Source organism: Cryptomeria japonica, chromosome 8 (assembly GCF_030272615.1).
Source record: "Cryptomeria japonica chromosome 8, Sugi_1.0, whole genome shotgun sequence".
In the NCBI taxonomy this organism is placed as follows: Eukaryota; Viridiplantae; Streptophyta; class Pinopsida; order Cupressales; family Cupressaceae; genus Cryptomeria; species Cryptomeria japonica.
In genome coordinates this window covers 713,607,007-713,630,029 of record NC_081412.1, presented here as the reverse complement: position 1 = coordinate 713,630,029, position 23,023 = coordinate 713,607,007, and the positions used below count along the sequence as shown (strand labels likewise).

Genomic DNA, 23,023 nt, shown 5'->3' with positions numbered 1-23,023 from the left:
AGGAGTTGGTTCCGAATATTGCAGGTTTGAACTTTCTTGCAGCCACTGATATATTGCATACTCTGTTGCCACAGGAAGTCTCTTCTTTTCATTTTTCTGATATGAACCAGATTGATCTTACTATCAAGATAGAAGTTGATTTGAATAAATGTTTGAATATCAATAAAGATCTTTCAGATACTCAAAAGAGGACCCTCGTGGACTTGCTGAAATGTCATAAAAATGCTTTTGCATGGGATTACGAAGATATGAATGGGATAGATCCAACAATTTGCACCCATCGTATCTATATAAAAGAAGAATGTTGCCCACTCAGACAACCGCAAAGAAGAATCAATCCTGCATTAAAAGAAATAGTTAAAGAAGAAATGCAGAAGTTGTTAAGGCTGGATTTATCTATCCTATCTCTGATAGCCAATGGGTATCACCTTTGGTAATAGTCCCTAAGAAAGGAGGAAAATGGAGGGTATGTGTTGATTATAGAGCCTTGAACCTAGCAACAAGAAAAGATCATTTTCCATTACCATTTGTGGATCAAGTATTGGATTCTTTGGCTGGTAAAAGATATTTTTCATTTCTTGATGGATTCAGTGGTTATAGTCAAATTTAGATAGCTCCAGAGGATCAAGAAAAAACAACATTTACTTGTCCTTGGGGCACATATGCATATTTTGTTCTTCCTTTTGGGTTGTGTAATGCTCCAACCACTTTTCAAAGAGCAGTGATCAATATCTTTTCTGATATTTCTCAAGACATCATGGAAATCTATATGGATGATTTTACAACTTATGGTTCTGAATTTGAACAAGCATTAGGGAACTTGAAAAAAGTTTTGCAGCGATGTGAGGACTATAGTTTGTCATTAAATAATGAGAAATGCTTCATCATGATGCAGGAAGGGATAGTCCTTGGTCATCATATCTCTGTAAAAGGAATATAGGTGGATCCAACAAAGATTGAAGTCATTCAGCATATCAATGCCCCTGTGAAGCAAAAAGATGTAAGAAGTTTCCTGGTCATGCTGGATACCACAGAAGGTTTATCAAAGATTTCAACAAAATTGCAAGTCCCTTATATTCACTGCTTACCAAGGATATGGAATTTAAATGGACCTCTGCATGCAATGAAGCTTTCTTAAAGCTTAAGCATGCCTTGACTCAAGCACCAGTTCTTAAAGGTCCAAATTGTCTTTACCATTTCAAATTCATACAGATGCATGTGATTATGCAATAGGGGCAGTATTAGGACAGAAGATTGACAAATTGGAAAGTGCAATATATTATATTAGCAAGAACTTACAAGGACCTGAGTTAAATTACACAGTCATTGAAAATGAAATGTTAGATGTTATATATGCACTCAACAAATTCAGGCACTATATCACAGGATATCCCATATTTGTGCATACAGATCATACTGCAATCAGATACCTCATGAATAAGCCTTCAATTATTGGTAGATTAGCTCGTTGGTTATTGTTGATGCATAAGTTTGATATCATAGTTGTTGATAAACCAGGGAAGTCTAATGTGGTTGCAGACTATCTTTCGAGACTTCAGTTGCAAGAGGATTCTACAGTGATAGATGATGCTTTTCTAGATGAACATTTATTCCTTATACAAGTCCACACTCCCAGGTATGCTGATATTGCCAACTATTTAGCTGCTGCTAAAATGCCAATCAATTTCTCTCCTAAAGAAAGAAGGTTGTTAGTAGAAAAAAGTTTTAACTTCTCATGGATTGCTGATTGTTTGTTTTATACTGGACCTGACCAAGTCATGAGAAGATGTGTAAGGGAAGATGAAACATATGATATCTTGCATGCATGTCATCATGAGCCATGTGGAGGACATTTTTCTGCCAAAAGAACAACACTCAAAGTACTAAATACAGGATACTATTGGCCCACATTACATAAGGATGCAACATAGTATACAAGGAAATGTGACAGATGCCAGCGTATGGGAAGACCTACAAAATCTGATGAGATGCCATTATATCCACAAATATCAGTAGCACCATTTGATAAATGGGGTTTAGATTTTGTTGGCCCAATTGATCCACCTTCTAATGGCAAATCCTACATTTTGGTATGTACAAATTATGTAACAAAATGGGTGGAAGCTCGTGCCATGACACATGCAAGAGATAATAAGGTGGCTGAGTTTCTTTATGAGGAGATGTTTACAAGATATGGAGTACCAAGGGAAATTGTATCAGACCAGGGCCCACAATTTACTTCAACATTGATTGCAGCTTTGGTAAATGAATACAATATAAGACACAGGAAGTCTACTCCATATCATCCGCAAGCTAATGATGGGCAGGTAGAAGTTACAAATAGGGAACTTGAGGCTATTCTTACTAAAACAGTATCTGTTCATAAAAAAGACTGGTCTCATAGGCTTTCAGAAGCAATTTGGGCATGTAGAACAACTTGGAAAACACCAAGTGGTTTTACACCTTTTGAGATGGTTTATGGAAAAGCAACAATGATGCCTATTGAATTTGAGCATAAAACTCTGAGGACAACTGTGCAATTAAATATGACATTATCTGAAGCACAAAAGGAACGTATTCAGCAATTGAATGCTCTGGATGAATGGAGGAAAATAGCTGTCCAGCAGACAAAACTGATCCAAAATCAGAGATCAAAGTGGCATGATAAATATATCAAAGAGAAGAAATTCAAAGCCGGTGACTGTGCACTATTGTATGACTCCAGGTATAAAGATGCTATGGGGAAGCTGCAAACCAGGTGGTTAGGTCCATATGAGATAGAAGAAGTTTTCAATAATGGAGCTGTTCGTTTGACCACAATTGACCTTGTTCGGTTTAAGCTTTTGGTGAATGGTCACCGATTGCGTCTGTATCATAAGACGACCACTAAAGAGGAGTTCCTGTAGCAATTTGGCCAAAACAATGAAACACAAGTTCCTGCAGCAACAGACAAGGTTCCTGCAACAACTGATCAACTTCCTGCTGCAATTGAGCAAAGTAATAAAGGTAGCGTTCCTGCAGCCACTGCAGTGAACATGCTTGTCGCTTCATAATTCTTCTCGCATCATTTCACAATAAATATTTCCATATCTTATGGGAATATTCTTCTCCATAAATAAAATTCCATCCCACTTTCTTATCTGTCATTTCACTTCATTTCGCCATCAATTTCGTACGATTGTAGGTATGCACATATTGTGTTTTATTTTAATTACGCATTTATTATTTCATTATGATTAAGCCTTTCTAAATCCGCGCACACTCCCTGAAATCTCGTCACTTCGTGTGGACACGTGCTAGGTTAAGTTGGGGGGGTGCTTTATGGTTCGATTTCCAATGTTAGTGATTATTTGTCCTTTTCGGTACTTAGAATTGATTGCTTGCCATCATTGTTTTAACAAGTTATTATTTCACACAAAAAAATAATAAATTCTACCACTGAAATTGAGATATGTATGGAATTTTCAATTTAGCAAGTCTGTCGGATATTTTGTTCCTCCGTTTCTCAGCTACACAGTGTTCTATACTAACAGAGTAAGAAATGGGTGGTGATCCAATCCGCCATGAGCCAACAATCCATGAAGTGTTGCTGCAGGATGCTCTTTGTGAGCTTATTTTAGACACCATGGCTAGATTGATTACTTTTTGAAAATCAGAGACTTTAATGAAGAAATAGCTGCAGAGTTTTTTTATTCCTTTAACGAAGGAGAAGCTACGGTTAAAGGTTTAAAGGTTATTGCTATGGAGCAGTGAATAGCTGAAGTAACAGGGTTGCCGCGGGAAGGAGAATTGTTTCCAGAATCAAAAGATGCAAGGAGCGCCAGGGTAGAATTTACAATTCCCACAGATGGACCTCTAACGGTGGACAAGCAAGGAACTAGAAGAGTATCCCTACCAGCAGAGTGGCCTCAAGTAGCTTTGTATGTCATGAAATACATTACTTGTGAAGGGAGATATTCAAATCTACAGTCACCACATTTTAAATTACTTAGTCATTTACGGCATGGCCGGAGGGTGAATGTCCCTAATTTTCTATACCACCTCATTTCTACAAGTGCTAAAGAAATGTGGAAGAATGGAAATCGTTCCGTCAACCATCATGGTTTGGTGAAATTGCTTGTAGAACATTCTCTTAGAGATGTTTCACAGACGGAATGGGGGGTATTTGAGGATATATTGCAGTTTAGGGATGGGGATGCTCCTGTTGCAGAGGATCCACTAGTTGAAGAAGAAAATATGGCAGAACCCTCTTCTCCCGTAGTTGTTGCAGAGGATGATTTGCTCGTTGCCAAAGGAGCTGCGGTTATTGTGGAAGAAGAGATGGGTGAAGCAAATGTGGAGCAACCCTCCACTTCTCTTCAAAGAGAGTCACCAATTGCTAAGAGAAAAGGGAAGGAACCTATGCAACTCAAATTTCTCCTGTAGCCAAGAGATGTAGGACAAAAAGAAAAACTCCTGCAACAACTGAAACCATTCCTGCAGCCACTCCAAAAGTTTATGTGAGAAGAACACGGAGTAGGACGCATAAAGCTCATCCAGCAGGTGATCCGACAGAGGTTATTGCAGTGGAACCATCAAAAGAAGGAAGCCCTGCAGATATTGAAATACAAGAAGAAGGAAGCCTTGCGGATGTTGAAATCTAGGTAGAAGTTGATGAAGATAGACTATCAAATCTTGCTTTTGTGGCACAGCATCTTGAGGGGGTTATTGAAGAAATTCCACAGCATCTTGAGGAAACTGTTGAAGAAAATGCACAGCAGCTTGAGGAAACTGTTGGAGATATTTCACAGCAGCCTGAAGAAATTGTTGGAGAGATTCTAGAGTAGTTTGAAGAGACTGTTGGAGACACTTCACAGCAGTTTGAGGAAAATGTTGGAGAGATGCCAGCACAGATTGAGGAAATTATTGAAGAGATCCCATGACCTAAGGTAACACCTATTAGACCTCCTTCATCCCTAAGTAGTTTATCTATTGCTTTAACATTTTATAGACAATGGGAAATAGAGAGGGCTAGATTGCAAGGGATTATTGATAAACAGCAAAAAGAAATTGAAAAGAGGGATAACAAAATTGAGGAATTAGAGGCTAAGGTTGAAACAATTGCTAGTATGGTCCCTGAATTGATGCAATGTAGGGCACCTCCAAGGGTTTATGCTCTACATTTGAAGGAGAGGTATTTAAATTTCAAATTGAACCACATTGTTAGGGACCTTAGCCCCTCTTTAGAAACCTAAAAAGGATTTTAATAATGCTTACCAGACTTCTCCAGCAACTGTGAAGAATTTGCTATGTGAATTTTATCTACATAACTATGTTGTACCCTCAGACAGTGAGTGGAATCCTTTGCTATATATTGGTGATATCCATATCAAAGCTTTAATGTCATGGATCCAAAATGAGATCAACATGGGGGCACAAGCTAGGGCATATAAAGATTTAGAGTTTGACTGTCCATTGCCATTGAGGAAGGAAGCAAAAGAACCAAGGGTTCTTTATTATGAATGGCATAAATTATTGGTAAGAGATGATGTTAGGAAACTAGTGCTTCCAATGAGAGAAGAGATATACCAGGCATATGAGCATTTAGTTCAGACTGACAGTGCAGCTGCAATAGATGGGTTAACTCAGGGCTGGAATAACTTACCAGATAAATTGAAGCAGGGAGAACCTTATCCATTGCAAAATTTTCAGGCAGCTATGCAGATAGCCCCCAAATATATACAACTAGGCAGAGAGAAGACCAACAACTGGCTACCATAGATCTTTTAGCCTCCTATTCTTATGTGGCCACTATTGGGATGCCAGCCTATGGATCAGCCTTATAATGCAGTTACAGAAGAATCAACCAAATGGTCTAGGTTGCAAAATATGAAAGGATTTTACTGGAATTTAGCTTCAGGAGGAACAGGTCAAGGAACCATTGGTGATCTGAGAGTTAGTGCAAGACTCAAAAATTTTCCTTTTGCTGTAGGATCAGCAAGCTCTTAAAGTTAGGGGGCATGATGAGTTGAGACTTTGTCATATTTTTATCCTCGAGTTTTTGTTATTTTGGTTTGCATAGTAGTAGTGATGTATTGGAAGTTGACTATATTATTCCATATGTTAAACCTGAACTTATTAAATCATGTTTTATCTTTGCCAGTCTATTCCTGCAGCCATGTCATTTATTCCTATTGCCATGCGGATTATTTAGGGCAAGATCATGTGTGAAATTAATAGATGTGTTGATTAAGTAAAATGGGTATGTATGTTCTTGTATGTTATTTCTTTTGTAGTGCAAGTAATAAATGATGCTGCCGTGGATATTCGCCTATTGTCCCTGTTGAAGGGAAGGATACGTAAGTGATAAATGAAGATCAAACCGTAGAAGAGTTGAGCAAGCGTAAGGGACGACATAAGTGGAGCAATCAAGTGATACTACCAATGTCTAACTTAAGTGGGCATTGAAGTTGTAAATACCGCCACAGTATGTTACAACTGTGGTTCGGTTTAGATCCACGTCTCCTGCAGCATAACTCCAGTCATCCCTTCTATTGGTCAATCATCCGCCTCTTCTTCTCGGCGTGATTTGTGATGACTATTGTAGTTGATTTCTTTTTAGTAATAAGCTCTTCTTCTAGAGGTTAGACAGAAAAAAGAGAGAAATATAGAGCAGAGGATTTTCATAAGCATTTTGGAGTTTATATTGAATCATGTAATGATTTTCAAGAACGATGAACAAAAGTATGTTATTCTGATCTGTTAGAGTTGTTTTTTGGGAAGCTTGGTATCACTCATCCAAGGGGGCCCACTTGGTGAATGTTCTTGTGCATTCGTTAAAATTAGTTTTCTTTCCTTAGCCATAGTAGAAGTTCTTGCGTTGACTGTTCCTGCAGCCACTGGACACAGATCCACTGACTGTTCTTGTAGCCAAGCCAGAACAGAGTAACTTCTGTTTATCAGCATTGAATTTCCAGTATTGCTTTTATGAGTTTATGCAGAAGTCTTCCTGTAGCCTTTTCATAGTTTCCATTCTTGTTTACCTTTTCCGCATAATGTTAGTTGCTGCAGTAATGCAGAATAGCTATTGTAGGAACTTAGTGCATATATAGTGCAGACCCATTTCAAGTATTACGTCCTTGGGTTGACAATCAAATGAACACTAACTATGGAAATAGTGACTTTACCAAATGAATGTCCAAACTTCGGGTTGAGGCTTCAACTAGAGTTATTATTCTTATTGTTGGGTTGAACAATGATGACGATGGAGCTTTTCAAGGATTTCTCTAGGATGAAGGATTGAGTTACAACAAGAAAGATAAGGTCCACATATTCATGATTAAGATTAGCTCAAAACATGAAGAAGACTTCACAATGATAGCGAACACAAGAAGAAGGATTCCGAACATGAAAATGAAAAGGCACAAGATGAAATGATCAAGGGAAGTGGATAGTTTCAAAAGAGTTAATCAAAGTTAGAAACTTGATCAAGATGATTCAATTTGGGAATATAAGCCATCAAATCAAACAATTGGATGATCTTGAGTATCAATAGATATCTACTCTAATGTGGTGTCTAATCATTCTCAACCAATCAAGTAATGCCACATCAACATGTCCAAGTTCATTGGATCTGATTCATCCAAGGAAGATCAAAGTGACATGTGGAATTACATTTAAATATTATACCTTACCAGATCTCACTTCTCATTGGTCCATTCTAAAAAGGGATAGGTGTCCAAAATTGTGTAATCATATCATTGGTCAAATATTAAATGTAAGTGGTGGTAGTTGTAAGTACCCCACATTAGGGTTTTATTGTTCAAATCGTGGCCATTGATTTCAAATCAATTGGGACCCTTGAATTGTAATTCAAAGTCTATAAAAGGCTTGGCCTTTTCATTTGTAAAGGGAGAATTAGGAACTAGTAGAGCAAAATAGATTAGAGTAGGAGGAGGAGAAGAAATTGTTACCAAGACTATTGCAATTAATACATAAGTTTCATTGAACATATGGTGGATCTTTGTGTCTTGTTTATACATTTTGCATTTATCCTTTCTACTTCTCAAATTTAGTTGAAGTTCATTGGTTATGATGGTGATATATGAAGATATTTGACGAATTCCTTGCTTCATACCATTGGTGATTTGTTGATTGCAAGTTGCTTTGCATGGTTAGTCTGAACCTCATAATTGTTAATAGTTCGACTGTGAATGTTTCATTTGGATTGCGCTAGCAGGGTGTTTGAATGAATGTTTGCAATATGAAAATCTTTCACTACCTTAGAAGATTGCACTCTTTCTATGGCATTGTGAGCTATCTCTAGTCAAGTAGAAAGTAGTTCCATAAGGAATTTGTCTATCTAAAGCATTATCCATTATCATCATTATCCTTAGATCTCAGATTAGATTTCCTATCCCTTTATCCCTTTTGATCTGTCTTTGTTTGAGGAGTGAAGTTAGTTTCCAAGTTCCAGCTACTTTGTAGAAGTGTAAGTCCCTTTGTAACCATCCTTTATATTGTGCCTTTATACTCCTTGCCGATGAACTTATCCTTTGTTTTATACTGCATGCAATAGGGGTACCACCGGGTAGGTTTGGGAAGCTAGGACAGGAATAGCGGGCGGGGTTTTGCTGCTTTGGCATCGTTTCCAGAGGTGTGGGCAAGCGTCGGGTGGGAATTAGGCTCGATTGAATCCCGGGTGGGAGGAAGATAAAGGTGCCATCTTGACAGACAACTATCTTGATAACGCAAGAAGCTGTTTCCTATCTTGAACCCCTGGTTGCATTGTTTGGAAGGAAGGTCCATGCTGTGGGAAGGTAGAACGGTGGAGGGATAGAGAAGATTGATAGCTATAGTTGTCGATGGTAACTCCCAACTAGAATATGGCTGGATAGCTTCATTCCCCAGCTAGTGAGAAATGGCTTAACTTTCTTGTTGGAAGCCCCATGCAAGATCCTGTGTTTCTTCGCTCCCTAACTACTATAATTGTGATACTAGCATAATCACATCATTCACTGAGTCTATCCATTGCACGTCAAGACCTAACTAAAGAAACCTTGGGGTTGCCTTATTTGATCATGTTTAGTATTTGAGGTTTCCTTGTTCAAGAGGATAGAATACTTAGTATTTTATTCTATGTTCGAGGTGTCATCAAAAACACATCAGCACATACTTATCTTCATTTGTTGTTCTGGTTATTAATGATGGCTGAACTAGTCACCGACTTCTGTGTTGTTTGCTGTTATCACATGCTGTCAATCCTTTCTTCCTTTATTTTTAGCCTCCAATGCTTTTATCATTTGCTGCTTTGTCATAGTCACGTTCTCTTGCAAAATCATCAATTGGAAAGACCTAAGACAAGACGATTTCAACAATCTGATTGAGTAAATGACTTGTTCTTGATGTCATTTTGAGGATTCTCAGACAATTAACTGTCAAAGGAAGTCTAAAAATGGACTTTTGTAGGGGTACTAAAAAACCAAGAAAAACAGAAAATCAACACACATCACAACACAAAAATTCAAACAAGAAGAGATGAAGCTCCAAGAACTCTTATGGATGTTGAATTTTCATCATTCACACCAGCTCTAGAACATCACCTTGCTCCAAGCTTTAGAACCCTCATATTTGTGGACAATTGTTCTAATTTTTTCCAAATAAAAACATAAAACTCATTTAAGAAGACACATAAATCTTAACAAAGCAAAAATATATAGATATTTTGAAATAAAATCAACACACATCACAACACAAAAATTTAAACAAGAAGAGATGAAGCTCCAAGAGCTCTCGTGGATGATAAATTTTCATCTTCCTCACCAGCTCTGAACATTGCCTTGCTCCAAGCTTTAGAAGCCTCACATTTCTAAATAATTGTTCTCATGTTTTCCAAATATAAACAAAAAACTCATTTAAGAAGACACATAAATCTTAACAAAGCAAAAATATAAACAAAAAACTCATTTAAGAAGACACATAAATCTTAACAAAGCAAAAATATACATATTTTTGCTTTGTTAAGATTTATGTGTCTTATATTTTTGCTTTGTTAAGATTTATGTGTCTTCTTAAATGAGTTTTTTGTTTATATTTGGAAAACATGAGAATATTTTTGCTTTGTTAAGATTTATTTGTCTCCTTAAATGAGTTTTTTGTTTATATTTGTAAAACATGAGAACAATTATTCAGATCAATGTCAATTGTCTATGGATATAACTATCAAGCAAATATGCCTTTTGATTTTAATTTCAATGATGTACAAATTACAAAATAAATTGTCTATGCAATTAGCTTCTATCATTCTATACTGTCAGAATTTTTTGATTTGTTTTAAAATATATTTTAACTTAGATTTTAAAAGATTGTTTTTTCTAGAAAAACATGTTAAGGATAGCTCGTAATCTTTTATTAGTTATATATTTTTAAAGAGGTTATTATGGCTTTGTCATTTCTTTTTTCTACGTGTATCACAAGTTCTGTATGTTTTGGTGTTAACTGATGTATTTGGTTGTATAAACTTTTCAAGGACATAGATGTTGGGTAAGTTTGTTTGAGTGAAAAAGTTATCTACAATAACAAAAAAGGGTGATCGTAGGTTACCACGTTTTGTTGTTATAGGGTCTGGTTTGACTTTTTTAACAAGGAATTAGTTTAGAATTTCAATACCAAGGACTAGTTCTCATTGAGAACCAACCATAATAAAAACAGTTCTTTTTGAGTAGGTTCTGTTGATCATACCTGTAACAGTAGTCATATGCTTATCACATTAATGACGGGAATGTATGAATTGCCAAGAATTTTAAGATTTAATATTTTCTACTGCAGTTCACTAAGAGGTTTGTTCTTGCATTTGTTTACTTAATTTCATTTGCTCCTGTTCTCTTTAATATTTGATTAATAGGTATCATTACTTGATGCATTTCTTGTTTGTTAGGGTCACAAACTTGTGCTCACTGGGCACTCTCTTGGGGCGGGGACTGCATCTTTGTTGTGCATGTTACTTCAAGAGGCATTTTCCAAGGACGAAAAGAATCCAGGCACGAGGCTTATTGTTCCTAATTCTATGTTTGCATGTTGGAGTTTTGGATGCCCTCCGTGTGTAGACGAGAAACTTTCCCAAGAACAGGCCTCAATTAGGAACATCATTCTTCAGGTTTATATCATGCCCTTTTTGATGTTTGTTTTTCACGTACAAAATTTGAAAATACCACTTACATGTAAAGTTGAATTACATTATATATATTATAAATGCTTTTAAATATCTTATTTTGTAATCTTGTTTCTTTAATTATATCGATTCCAATTTTTTTTTTGAAAATTCTATTGTCAAAGCTTTCCTTATGAGGTTTGGTACTACAGTGGTGAAGCTGCCAGCGTTTGTTAGTTTTCTTTATGTTTGATTAGAGTATCAAACATTTTTAAGCTACAAGATATGATGTCAATGCAATAATAATTGGTAGTTTGATATATACGAAGGAAATGAAGGATCCACAATTGAGAATAGAAACACAAAAGGCATAATTAGAAGTTACTAAAAATGACTAACAAACATAAAAAATAGAAAGATGCCAACTAAACTATTTAAAAGACTTAAATGACCATTAAATATTACAATAATACTTTCACCATCTTGATGTATAACCTTTTAGTGCACAAACAGTTTGGAGAGAAAATAAATAAGGCTTTATTTTGAGCACGTGGAGGCAAAATGAAATGGGAGGGAAGTTTAATTTTGAATAGAACTTCATTGAAGTTTACTCTACGTGGATATTCACCTATTCTCACTTGCCCTATAAACATGGAAGGAAGTTGCTATGGTTGGAAGAGGTAAAGTGCAGTTTGGTAATATGAAGAGAGAATATAGGACAGTTTGATGACTTGACCAGTTGGTTGAGTAGATTTAGGAGGAGGTTGCAGCAGTTGAGGAGGGTATCTAGGAACAGTTGCTGACTTTTCCAAGTGGAGGAGAGTATCTAGGAGGAGGTTGAAGACTCATTCAAACAGTTGAGGAAATACAGGAGGCAGTTTGAGACTTTTTCCAAGGCATTTCCAAGCATCTAGGGGCAGAATTAAAAGCCTTATCCATAGGCAAGTCAAAGATGAAGCTTTTTCTTCATCAAGATTACCTGTCGATGCACATTTGAAGGCTAAAAAGTAGCCATGAAGAGTTTGGATGGCCAAGAAAGCAAGAAATATAGCAAGACTCTTTCTTCTTTTCATTTAATGCTCCAAAAGGTTGTAATCAGCTGCTGCTCTTCTATGAAGCACAACTTTCTTCTTTATTTTCAAGGAGTTCTTTCTATTCTTTTTGTAAAGATTGTAGCTTTTTCAAGCTCTTTCGAACAAATCATTAGCATTGTAACTCCATTTTCAGACTTGTACACAGCTGTAAAAATATCTTTTCTCAATAAAAATCATTGTTGTTTACCTTCTCAAAGCTTGTCTTATTGTGCGCAAATTAAAGATGGATGAATATACTTGTGAAATTTCATATTTCCTTTTAAGTTTGCCTCTTCCAGCACCTTTAGGCAAGATAAAACATATTTTCTAGGCAGGTCATGTGATTGTGTGATGGATATAAACAACTACTAGTTGTGAAATTTCATTTTCCTTCTTGAGTTGTGAGTATTTTCACCACTCCATGAAACATTTATGGATAGGTATGAAGAAATTTTGAGTGTCATGTTACAGCTGATTAATTGAGCAATTGTGTGTATCAATCAGGAGGTATAGGTTCTTGAAAGTCAATTTTGTGCATCACCGTAGTGTAGGCTTTCTTTTAAGCATTTCTTTCTCCCCTTTTCCTAACAAACAGTAGGTTTAGGTGATTGTCCCAAAGAGAGCCAACGCTTCAACTGGAGGTCTGATCTCAAGTATTGAAGCCCACACTTTGGAGATCATTCCCACGTTTTAGTGGATGGTTGAACCTAGTTCAACAAGTGTGCACATTCAATTGACAACAATCTTTGGCACGCTCAGTGGAACTGTTTGAACTATTTTAGTTCATTAGATTTCCATGCATTGTTGATATTTGGTGTGTATATTAGTAGTTTATGCATTTGGAGGCAAAATTTTTACACATCTAGTGACTTCGGAAAGGTTATATACTGGTTTCAAATAGGCAAGTGCTAGTATGTCTCTAAACAAATCTTCTTTTCCTGATTTTCCAGCCTTATAAATGAATAAAAATGTCAAAGTTTCATAAAAATATACCTTATCATTCACCATGTCATGAGAATGCTGCCTACCCATGTTCTTATCAGCCGTTTGAAGCAATTATACTACTGGTTTCAACCAAAATAGCCCTATTGCAATAGCAAGCCAGCAAGCTTCATACGCTTATCATCCTTGCTCAACCTTCTTGGCAACAAGTATGTGCTCAAAATTGTTTCGCCTATGGAAACTATTTCAGAGACATAAGAAGTAAACGCACAGTACAGAATAAGAGATGCTAGTATGCCATAAGATAAGTGTTATAACTCCAAAGAACAAGTATATTTTCCTTCATATAGTCTCCAGTTACAATCATGATTTCCCGAGGGAACAAGATACAATATATACCGAGGGGGTGCGACCAACGGTTGCATCCAACTGCCCTTCGGGTGAACTAACTGACCCCATAACACACAATTACCGATGATGACACAACATAATGACGACACAATAACATAATTGATTATTCTTGACTACATCATCCCCCCCCAAGAAAAGAAGTTGTCTCCTGATGACTCAAAACAAAATAGGGATGACATGCATGACTATCAAAGACAGAATCAAGGAACAAAAGAAGAAGGGAGCTGAGAAGGCATCCCTGAATCTGCAGCAAGTGGCGGGGCTGAGGAAGATGCTGATGCCAGTTGTGTTCGCAGGTCATACACCTGTTGTGTCCATATCCTCAAGTCTCGCTCTGCAATCTTCCTGTTCTCTATGGCTAGCTTGACCATCTTGGCAACCTCCAGTACCTTCTTCTCCTTCTCATCCATGGTCTCTCTAGCCTGCACCAAACTCGTACTCAGGGTCATCTTCTCAGTTCTGGCGGCCTCCAACTCTACTGCTAACTGGTCCCTCTCGGCAGTGAATTGAGCCCTTTGGGCTTCTAACTGAGTCCTCTTGGTGTCCAAGTCTTTCTGCAACTCCGCAACTCTGGTGGTCAGCTCCTCCCAAGCTCTCTCCGCGGCCACCCGGGCAATCTCATGCCCTGCAGAAATGTGATCCGTACGGCGAAGAGTGTAATACTCCTCCCTAAAAGCCTGCTCAACTTGCCTCCCGAGAGACTCAACCCTACTGGCTCCCTCATTGCCCATGCATTTAGCATCTCCGGTGTCTCAGTCTCTGGCCATCTCCCTCTCAAAATAGGCAGCAAATGCTTGAGGACCCCCCTCTCGTACAAACCTGAGTATCCGCTCCAACTCCTGGGCGGTGCTATCCGAGGCCTCTGCCTGTAGGGATGTTATGACCTCCCGCCCTCTGCGTACCTCGTCTTGCAGATAAGTCTGCACCATCTCCTGGAAGTATGTCTGCCCTCGACCAACCACATCTTGGAGGTAAGCCTCCACGTCTATCCTGCCTGGGTGCCTGCTCTCCGTGTGAACCTCCACTCTGTTTGATGGGACCTCTGTCTTCTGTTCAAGTGCCAACTCTCTCCCTTGCACTTCTGCCGAATGTGCCATATCTCCAGGGGAACCGTGGCTGTCTATGTCAACCACCTCCACCTCTACGTCCTCCCGAGGGTCCCTGCTCCCAGAAGTCGCCTGTGGGGGAGAAATGGTAGTAGCCGGCCTAGGCGACATAGGTGTTATCTCCATCTCCCTCAGCCAACATTCCTCTTCGCCCATAGTACCTGTCTGATCCTTCCCCAATTCCTGCGCCTCTACAGTGGGTACGGACTTCCCCACACCCTCGGATGATACTGCCTCTCTCACTTCCTCTACTGCCACTGCTGGCGGCACCATGTGAACTGGCGACCTTTGCTGGCCGAAGGCAAGGATAGATGCAACCGTCACCGTCGGTGTACTCAAATGTGCTGAGGCTGTCAACATGGGTGTAGAAAACAAGACTGGTGTGGATGCCCATACGGTCTTGTTGTGACCATTTCACACATCGCCCCATCCCAAATGGGGACCCCCTCTTTTTGCTTGTTTTTCGCTCGTTTTCGCTTTCGTTTCTAGGGTTTTGTTAGTTAGTTGGTCGTCTGGATTTAGGGCCAAGCCTTAGGGTTTTAAATTTTGCCTTTTCAAGCCAAAATCCAGTCATTGTTGAGAGCTTTTGAGCTTCTTTTCTAGAATGCAAATTTTGAATGCAATGAATTCGCCAAATTGGTTTAATTTTCAATTGGAATGTTCATGCAGAGCTTAAACTTGTCTAAGGGTTGACCGTCAATATGAATTTTTGTTTGATTGAATATTTTGACCAAATTTTGACTTTTTTGAAGTTTGATCCTGGGCATTGGAATTGATTTGTTTTCACCTCGTGAAGTGTTAAAATGTGAAAAATCTTGTTATTTTGGCCTGTAGGAGCAAAATCGCTCCTGTCCCTCAGTGAAGGACGGGAGCTCAATTTCAAATATCTCATCATCCTTGCAGAGTCCAGACAAATTTTACGTTTGAAGTAATGGAGAACGACAAGATCTTTCCATTGAATATAAATTGAAGATTTTCATGAGCACAGAAAGGCCTCCAGGAAGAAAATCGCTCCTGTCCCTCAGTGAAGGACCGGAGCTACGATTCAAATTTCGTTTTGTCCTTGCAAGATTTTGATAACTTAGCAATTTGAGGACGTCCAAAGGAAGACGCTTTGCCAAATGAATATAATTTGAGATGCAAAAACGAAGGAAAATGACCTATATTGACTAAATCGCTCCTGTCCCTCTCCAAGGGACCAGGGCGAAGTACCTTGTAGCTCTCGTCCCTCTCCCAGGGACCAGAGCGATTTCCTCCATTTTGCAAAATCCAGACAAGGGTCAAGGTAAGTTTACGTTCAAAAACGAAGGAGAACATGAGATGAATGCACTGAATATAATTTGAAGATTTTTTGGACGTCCATACCAGTGCTAAATGCCTAGTTCGCTCCTGTCCCCCTCCAAGGGACCAGAGCGATTTTTGATATAATTGCTTTTCTTGCAAAGTTACAAATGATGTCAAGGCATGGGCGGATAGAGTGAAGAAGGACGAGTCCGTTGAATATAAACTTGGAACCTGGCAAAGTAAGATGATGGCCACAAGGGAAGGATCGCTCCTGTCCCTCTCCAAGGGACCAGGGCGATACAATGGTGATAATACGTCCCTCCAAAGTTCAAGGTCGTTCCTCCAAGGTTCAAGGCCGATCCAAGTCAAGACGAAGGGTGGCGAAGACATTTCAAGGCATTTCCATCAAGCGCAAGGTTGTAAAGGTCATCACATGGAAGGATTTGCGCTCTAAAGACCCAGATCGCTCCTGTCCCTTGGGAAAGGACCAGAGCGATATCTACATAATGGCGTAGATTTCAAAAGGCAAACAAGTTTCGAGCAACCAAGAAGGTCGAAAGGACGTCATTCCACGCAATGAAGTTGATTGCAAGTTGGTACAAACAAGAACAAGCACATAATGATGAACTTCGCTCCTGTCCCTCAGGAAGGGACCAGAGTGATATTAGATGTATTGATCAATTCATGCAAAATTCGCGTAAGGACAATATATTGCAATGTTCTGGAGGGTCCATGGTATGACAACAAGGTGATAAACAAGAGTTTTGAACGTCCAAACATCACCAAATGGTGTAAAGGCCCCACATCGCTCCTGTCCTTTGGACAAGGACCAGGGCGATCCTATCAAAAGCGCTCATATTCCTCCAAAATCAAAGCAAGGCGAGGTTAAGCAAGACAAGGGACGGCGTTTGGAAAACATCACAATGAAGGATCGAAGGTCAAAAATGCATATTGAACGTGAAAAAATCAAGATCGCTCCTGTCCTTTGGACAAGGACCAAGGCGATCCTATCAAAACACTCACGTTCCTTCAAAAATCAAGGCGAAATGAGGATAGGAAATGCGAAGGACATCGTCGGGAAGACGTTGCAAAGGAGATCGAAGTTTAAAAATCGCCAAGATCAAGGAGAAATGTGGATCGCTCCTGTCCCTCTCCAAGGGACAAGGGCGATGATCCTTATAACATCGAAGGTACCTTGCAAAAACGAGTGGGATGTGCGCAAAGGACACAAGCATTGATATTTCGAAGATCAAAGATACAAGATGAACATGAAGACATGGAGATCGCTCCTGTCCCTCTTCAAGGGACAAGGGCGATGTTAGATAAAACACATGACATTCTTTGAAAGCCACGTTAAGACAAGGACGCACAAGGTTCTAAATGACGTTTGGAAGATGATACAAGGAAAGGATCGTACCAAAATGGAAAATTTCAAGCAAAAAACTTAGGATCGCTCCTATCCCTCTCCAAGGGACCAGGGCGATAATGATCATGAGATGCATTGGCTCGCACAAGAAAGGCATTCAAATTCGAAAGGACCACCAGATGATCAATTTGAACGTTGAAAATGCAAGAATCTAGACCAAAATCATGGATCGCTCCTGTCCCTCTCCAAGGGACCAGAGCGATGAGGTACGTCCCTTTGTTTTCCAGTTTTGGCGCCAAATTAAAACAATTCGAATTTGCTTTAAATGCTAAATCAATTTAAAAATTAAAAATCCACTTTTATTTGGCATTTAATGTGGCGTTAAACACTTATTAATTATTTTTGCCTTTATTTAAAATCGAAATTCTCAATTAAAAAAAAAAAAACGCAAGGCATTAAATAATTAATTAATTAATTAATAAAAAATCGATTTGAGCGCTCATGTGTGGAGGTCGGCCTTGTCATTTCATTGCAAATCATTCAAAAAATGGTTTTATTTTTTATTAAGTCGGCCTAAGGGGTAAAGGATGCAAGCGCTATATAAGGGGGGTAAAAGTTATCATTTCTACATCATTATTTTACCTTCTCTACATGCGAATTAAGGGAGGCGAATATAGTGCGAAGTGTGTTCAAGGGTGGTGCGAGTTTCATTCATCCAAGGGTGGCGCGCTTAGACATTCCCAAGGTGGTGCGATTGCAAACCAAAGGTGGCGTAGACATTCCCAAGGTGGTGCGAGCTTGAGGATACACCAAAAGCGAATTTGAAGATCCATCCAAGACCACACTAAGGCAAATTTGCTAAGGACTTGGAGATTTGTTAGTGCAAATTTGAAGATCCATTTGAGACCACGTCCAAGGCGATAAGTGAAGATCACATTCTATCCAGACGTGGCGAAGTCAATTTTGAGGGGATCATATTGAAGATTATCTTTATACCTCAAATTTTGCCTAGGCAAATTTTGTTTTTGCATTCTAGAGTTAGCTCTCTATCGAGGTATGGCGATTTAATTGTTATTGTTTTATTCATTCATCGTCATATTTCAAATTTTGAAATTTTGAATCTTGAATTTCTCTTGGCTCAATCATTGTATTTTAGGAAATGATAACTCTAGAGACTTATCATGAGATTTCCTAAAATTTATCTCTCTTATTTACGTTATTTATTGCAAAAATCTATTTCTTATAATGAAATGTTGTGTAGGTATGGCGACCCCGAAGGCGGGAGCATCCACCAGTCGCTCGGCTCTCATGAAAGAAGATCAGAAGACTGAAGAAGTGGAGACCAAGATCGTGTCCAAGTGGAGCAACATTGGAGATACCAACTTGGGGAACTTTAGCACGAAGAAGTTCCGAGAGGTCCCTTACATCGGCAAGCCATCACCTGTCGCCCGGAGAATAATAGAGAGTGGCATCATTAAGGCGGCCGGTTTTCCTCCAGCCATTCAGTGTCACGAGTTGATGATCGAGTGTGCCCGTCATTACAATCCACAGTCCAGGACAATTGTGTCCAATGAGGGAAACACTTTGGCGTACCTTTCAGAGGAAGCCATAAGTGAAGCCTTCCATCTTCCAGAGCACAGGGACATGATATACAAAAGCATTGAAGGAGCCAGATCAGTGTACGATGATGATCCAGATGCTTGCCTAAGCATAATCAACAAGAACTGGCTACTTAAGAGTCGTCCCCGTCTGAGCAAAGTACCAAACACACCACACAGGATTGATTTCCAAGAGGAGTACAGAGATTTGATCACCATGCTCAACAGAGTTACAGGAGCACCTCATGCCTTCTATTTTGAGAAATGGATGTTTTACTTCATCCAGGTGATTGTTCAAGGAAAGGGTACAATACATTGGGCTAGGATAATTAGCCATTGCTTAGACGTACAGTTGAGAAGACTCAGGGCTACTAAGTCCTTCCACATGAGTTCATACGTCATCTATGCCTTAATCAGGAGCGTTGAGTACGCAGGACTACCTCACAGAGGAGTGATTGGAAGAGGACCCGGCGAGGTCAGAGTTTGTGAATCCTATACCTACTTGCATCATCCACCAGGGAAGAACTACAAGTTAATCAATGATACTTTCACGATGAACATCACAAGGACGTTGCAAGGAGGGATCCACAACAGATTATCTCAGGATGCCCAGGAATTCATCAAGAGGTACGGTGCTTGGTTCATTCAGTTTCCCAAGTTCACTTACATTAGAGTGTACGGATGTCCTTTACCTCCATACATGTTGCCGAGGTACCCTACAGATAGAATTGTGTTACTTGAAGTAACAAGGCAGTTGGCAGCATATGTGAAGGCATTCAGACACAGACATCAGAATGGAGTTCAGGTACCTATTATTTTGGGTAATTCAGTTGAGGTATGTCCTAATGTCTTAGCCATGGATGACGCAGAGAAGGAGTTAGCCTTGTATCCTTTTTCATCTTTTGCTTGGAGGAATAGTTTTGATCCACATGGACATTTAGAGGAGACGGTCGGTAGAAGATTTAGACATGAGTACCAGATTGAAGATTTTATGATGAATCTCCTAGATGATCTCGAAGTGAAACGAAAGATACATTCTAGATTGCCTTTGGATTTCATCAGGAAATGTAAGATTTACAGAGTGGCCGACCAAGCTCAGGACAACGGCAGGCACATCCAATCTTCATATGATAGAGAAAGCAAAACAATAAGTTTGAATTCGAATGAGCCCGAGGCCGTGGATTTAGATGATTTGATGGCACCAGTCTTGTCTTGTACTCGCAGATGGGTAGACGTTCAGCATCAGAAGTTGAGAGAACAGGGCATAGCCATGTCTTTTACTTTGGAAGAAAAGCCAGCCGAAGGTGGAGCCAGTGTTAGTGAAGGCAATCCTAATCCTAGGAATTCAGGTGAAGGTAACCTTCGATGTGCCAGTGAGGGCAATCTCCATTCGAGAGGTTCGAAGAGGAAGGAAAGATCAGAAAAGAAAGAATCTTCCAAGAAAAAGCAAGGTGCCAACAAAGATCAAACACCAGGTATTTCTTCCAGGCCAGAGGATAGAACAGTTCGAGTGGAAGAATCCATGGAATCGATGGTACAGAATGACAGACAGGAAGAAGAACAGGCACAGCATGTTTCATCCGATGGATCTCTCCAAGACTATGATTTAGATAATGATAATGAAGTAACATCTCCTCCCAGACAAGAAGAAGTAGTACACAAAGAAATTCAAGTTCAAGAGACAAGATCAAATATCCCAGATTGGTTGAAGGAAAGATTGACTAAGGTGATCGTAATAGAGGACGAGGACAGTGCAATTGATTTAGAGAGCCTCGTGGGACGTTCACATATGACAACAGGGAAGAAGAAGGCTACAAAGATGTCCAAGATGATTCGAGATGAGACTGGATCTAGAAAACTGCAGATAGCTACACCGGCAGCAGACAAATATGAGGGTGAGATCCTAGCAGAAGACTATCATATCCAGACTATTGAGTTAGGACCATCCACAGCAGAGCAGACTTTAGATGATGCCACCGACACATTTGAGGCATTGAAGGACAAGCTTAGAGAAGAAGTGGAAAAGAATAGAAAGCTTGAGAGAGAGGTCGGTGCATGGAGGACATATTTCAGTCACATCAATGAACCTTTGGGACGTCAGGATCCAGTTAGATCACCATTGCAGGCATTGCCCCTTCAATCAATCAATGAAGCAGAAAGATTCAAGAATATGGTCCAGCGTACATGTAGTTGGATGGATAGATCTCACACAGTGGCCATTGAGTTTGTTACAAGGATGTCGAAGATCACCCATCAGGCTATCCAAGTCCTTGAGATTATTCACAGATTGATGGCAACAGTAGCTGCATTTGCCCATACCAAGGACGTTGTCATCCCTGTCTTGAAAGTTATAAGACATACATCCAGAAGAATTTTGGCACAAGAGAGGATCTTAGAAGGTGATTCTCACAGTTTGTTTCAGTGGTCAACCTTACTCCATATAAAGAGTGTTCTCTTTGAGGACATCAGTGTTAGATGTGGTCAAGTTGAGGAGGTGATCAATCCGATCCAGGACAGAGTATTTGAGGTACTTCGTACCATTCTTGGCAGAAGGATCGAGGTCGAGACAGATGTGGATTTACAAGAATTTGAAGATAGAATCAAGATCATCTTTCGCAAGGATGCAGATGTTACAGATGAGCAATATGATCAGATGTATGCTACCATGCTCCTGATTGATAGAACGAAGGAACTTGAACCTACTTGGGACGCAGCTCTTCTAGATGCATTTGATCAGGTCATCCACTTAGAAGAGAGTATCAAGAATCTTCCCGAGATTCCAAGCACAGAAATCGAAGGAATCGTGACAAAATTCATTGCATATGCTAAGAAAGAGAATTGGAAAGGGAATAAGATTCTAGATGAAAGGTTGTTACAGATGACATGACATCTTATTTCTCATTGGTTGATACCTCCTAGATTTTTGTGCCAAATTTAATATTTGGCTATGTATTTAATATTGTTCAGTAAAAAGGAGGTCATTTGTAACAAACCCTAATTAGGGTTTAGGTGTCATGATCTTGTCCATTGATTTACTTTCAATCTGGACCTTTCATTGTAACTGGGGATGCTATTTATACCCCCATTTTCCATTTCATTTGTAATAGAATAGTCAATAGAAAAATAGAGAATAGAGTTAAGAGTGAAATAGAGAGATTAGAATTGTAAGCAATTTTTATTTTGTAGCAAGATTGAGTCTTGAAGAGAGAAATTCAAGCAATTGTTTTATATGATGACTTGGAAATCAATAAAATATTGAAGTTATGGTGTTTTGTTGCAAATTTCATAAGTTATCTTCATGGTTGTTGGATGTACTTGAATCACGCTCAATCGAAGTAGTTTGTTAATTTGAAAGGCTAAGTGTGAGATTTGATATTTGGTAGGATTCGCAATCCAAACCACTAGCTTCTTGCTGATTGTAGGAACGCCTTGCGTGGTCGACTGGAAAACATTTTGAGTCCTTAACCTTCAAGCATTTTCGCATCCGGGATATGTACCTTCGTAGTAGTGTCCTTGGTCTTTGATGCATTGAATACCATTATATTACCTTAGAAGATCGCACTAATTTCAATTGAGTTGTTACCTTATGGCAAAATTGAAGTTAGTTGAGTCTTGCCAAATCTCATTCATGCTAAGTCGTTCATAGGGTTAGGCTAGATTAGACTTCCTTAAACCCTGTCCTTTTTCCATTTTTTGAAAGTTCCTTTTAGATTAGTAAAATCTTCGAACTTCTGAATCCGTAAGACGCCTTGAAGGAAACAGCAAATCACATCATACCACTAAAAAGCTTGTCCACACGTGGAGACCCGACTAAAAGAACCTTGGAGTCCATCTAACTGATCCTTTTCGCAGATCTTCAGCAGTTAGAGACTATTTTCTCAAGAGAGGATAAGATGCCTATTGGTATTTTATTCTGTGTATGATTGTGTACAAAATACATGTCAACAGGTCTCTGCTAGGCTCTCCTTGCTATCTCCCTCTGAGTCACTTGAGGCCTCCGAGGTCTCTTCCCTCCCACTGTCAATATCCTCAGACTTTGACACCTCCTGCCTTTTCCGTTTCTGCCCCACCCCGGGTACCAACCCTACATCAACATGCCTCCACTGAAAAATAGG

The 23,023-nt window shown here is 39.3% G+C and overlaps 1 protein-coding gene across 2 annotated transcripts in view; it reads left to right on the top strand.

Annotated features, from left to right (window-relative positions):
* Positions 1 to 23,023, top strand: part of LOC131071266 (uncharacterized) — a 265,220-nt gene that overhangs the window by 127,451 nt on the left and 114,746 nt on the right. For both annotated transcript variants that reach the window (XM_058007035.1, XM_058007036.2), the window contains exon 6: positions 10,916 to 11,134. In XM_058007035.1, coding sequence (XP_057863018.1) covers positions 10,916 to 11,134 — 219 coding nt within the window. The remainder of the gene's footprint in view (positions 1 to 10,915; positions 11,135 to 23,023) is intronic.